Source organism: Orycteropus afer, unplaced genomic scaffold (genome assembly GCF_000298275.1).
Source record: "Orycteropus afer afer isolate SDZICR_OR568_19922 unplaced genomic scaffold, OryAfe1.0 scaffold00310, whole genome shotgun sequence".
Lineage (NCBI taxonomy): Eukaryota > Metazoa > Chordata > Mammalia > Tubulidentata > Orycteropodidae > Orycteropus > Orycteropus afer.
In genome coordinates, this window is record NW_006921897.1 from 1,726,202 (window position 1) to 1,729,102 (window position 2,901).

At 41.5% G+C, this 2,901-nt stretch overlaps 1 protein-coding gene across 1 annotated transcript in view; it reads left to right on the forward strand.

Moving 5' to 3' along the window:
* MCF2 (MCF.2 cell line derived transforming sequence) overlaps positions 1–2,901 on the forward strand; it is a 92,930-nt gene that overhangs the window by 24,172 nt on the left and 65,857 nt on the right. The window contains exon 6 of the mRNA XM_007951728.1: positions 1,127–1,276. Within this exon, the coding sequence (XP_007949919.1) occupies positions 1,127–1,276 (150 nt within the window). The remainder of the gene's footprint in view (positions 1–1,126; positions 1,277–2,901) is intronic.

Below are 2,901 nucleotides of genomic sequence, written 5' to 3' on the forward strand. Positions count from 1 at the left end.
CATGGGAGAAAGAAGGGCTGTTTATGCACAGGGAGACAGCTCAGGGGGCAGGAGTGCATGGAGGGATGGACACAGGGAAGAGGTAACTATCAGGAGGAAGCAGGAGGGGAGCTGTTGCATTTGGGTAAATTGTAGTCAATGTCATGAGTCAAAGTGTATGTGAACTGCTATGTGGAAAGTGAATTTGCACTGTTAACTTTCACCCAAATCACAATAAAAAGAAAGAAAAGAAAAGAAAGGTGCCGTGGTAGCAGATTGGCTAAGCACTTGGCTGAAAGGTTGGCAGTTCGAACCCATCCAGTGGCTCCATGGGAGAAAGACCTAGCAATCTGCTTAAGTATAGATGACAGCTTAAAAAACACTATGGGCCAGTTCCCCTCTGTCACATGGGGTTGCCATGAGTTGGAATTGGCCCGACAGCACCTAACAACAACAGTCTTTAATAACCTATAGAGCTAGAAAGAAAAGAATAGATACTTGGGCTGGGTGGTATGAGACGGTTCATATGGTCTCTATATCTTGCTCTTCATTCAGTGAGCCACCAATTTTGAAACAAAATAACAAAACTTTGATTGACAATTTAGGGCAACAAAGCCTTAGGGAACATTATTTCCAATCCACCGTACTCAAAACTCACTGCTCATGACTAGTTGTTCCCCATTCCCTAAGTCCTTTACCTTGAAAACCGTTTATAAATGAGAATAAACAAATATAAAGTGGGTTTGATGTTCTCATCTCTTTTCAGAATAAAGTTATCATAAGGCACTTTACTGATTACAGAATTCAATAGAGTAAGGAAAACAGTGTGCTTTTCAAGGGCATAAAACAAATTACTCAGTCCATGGCATTGTTAAGAAATAGTGTTCATTGGTGTCCAAGATATAAGTACAGAATCCTAGGTAAATGATATTCTGGAAGACTCTTAACCTCACTTCAGTTTCTCAGAGGCTTAGATGCAAAGTTAAAGTTGATTGCCATGGGCGATGGAAAATTTCCTTAGCAGAGGAGAGTTCACAGTATATATGTTTGCTGTCATACTGAAATAAAGTAAATGTAATTACTGATCCAAATTTTGATATGTTGGCAAAGTTACTATAGAATTAAAATGATCACTGGCCCTTTGCAGGCTATAGAAAATTTTGCCCTCACAGTGAAGGAAACGGCTCAGATGTTACAGTCCTTTGGGACCGAATTGGCTGAGACTGAACTACCAGATGATATTCCTGCAATAGAAGAAATCCTTGCACTCCGTGCTGAAAGGTACCACATGTTGAAGGTCAGTCTCTCAGAGTGGACAAATAACTGTTTGTCACCATCTTTCTTTTTCTCAAGTTATTAATGTATCCATTTTATACTGATTGTTGTATAGGGGACCAAAGTTATTTATATATTTCAACAAGCCCACTGCCATCAAGTCAATTCTAACTCATCGCAACCCTATAAGGCAGGGTATAAGTGCTCCATAGGGTTTCCAAGGCTGCAAATCTTTCCAGAAGTAGACAGCCTCACCCTTCTCCCACAGGTCAGCTGGTGGGTGCAAACCACCGACATTTTGGTTAGCAGTTAAATCCTTTTAACCACTAGGCCATACGAGCTCCTATATATTTCGATGCAAACTATAAAAAATAAGAATACTTTATAAAAGGAAAATGTGCAGGAAAATGGCTCCAAGTATCCCCTTTGTAAATGGCATGTTCTCTTGTAGAGTCTTATAGAGTCACTTATCTGTAAATAGAATAGTTTATAAGTGCTCCAGTGTTAAGAAATCCACAGTCATTTTTGTCATCACATGTTCTCTTTTGTTGTGGGTAGTGCTGTGTAACACGTAGTCGATTCCAACTCATAGTGACCCTATAGGACAGAGCAGAACCGCCACATAGGATTTCTTTACAGAAGCAGACTGCATCATCTTTCTCCCGCAGGGTGGTTGGTGGGTTCAAACCACTGACCTCTTGGTTAGCAGCTAAATGCTTAACCACTGTGCCACCAGAGCTATTTATTTCCTATTGTATGGAGAGACTATCTCATTTCAAAAGCAAAAGTGAGGACCAGGAGTCAGACAGGTGTACTATTTGGACTCCCACTACAGGTACAGTGTGAAATGGGAGAAGGAAAACTTGATAAAGAATCAGGAGGCCTGGTTTCTGGTGCCAGTTCTGCCATGTGTTTGTGACCACAGCAAACATTGCTAAATTGGTTTCCAGTTCTCTCTTCCACAGTTTTAATTCTTCATGTTTTCTACAATAGACAAGGAATGGCAAGTTGATTTCATTCTCCTACCTGGTCCAATATGGAGTGTTGGATTATGAAGGATTCTGAGGCACAGTTGAGACAATCGGCGTGTACTTTTATTCACTTTCCTCAGAATGGTAACGAACAATCCAGGAGACTTCTGGTAAGATGGAAGAATAGGCAGACAAGTGACACAGACCCTCTTCAACAAGGAAAAGAAAGACCAATTGACAGAGATATGGAAGATAATCCTGAAGCCCTAAGCTTTGAAAGAAACTATACAGAAGTGGATTAGGCACCAACTAGTGGAAAAACCTGAATGAAAACAGTAAGTACAGAGATGGTCAGAGCTGCGGGCTGTCAGCTACTCTGACGGGACCAACAGCCTGAATATTTCCAAGTGATGTTGGGAACTGAAAGTTGACCTAAAGATCAGCCCTGGTCACCAAGGGCTGCAGGGATAACTGCGCTGGTGGCTTCTATCTAGGAAGGGAAACAGCAGGGAGGGAGACAACCTGAGCTGTTGACTTTCCGCTGTCCAGAGGGTGCAGCCATTTTGATTGTTTACACGTGGCAACCATTTTGGATATTTAAAATGACTAAGGTGTAGCCATTTTGAGTGTTTACAAGCGGTGGCCATTTTTGATATTTAAAGTGACCGAGGGCACA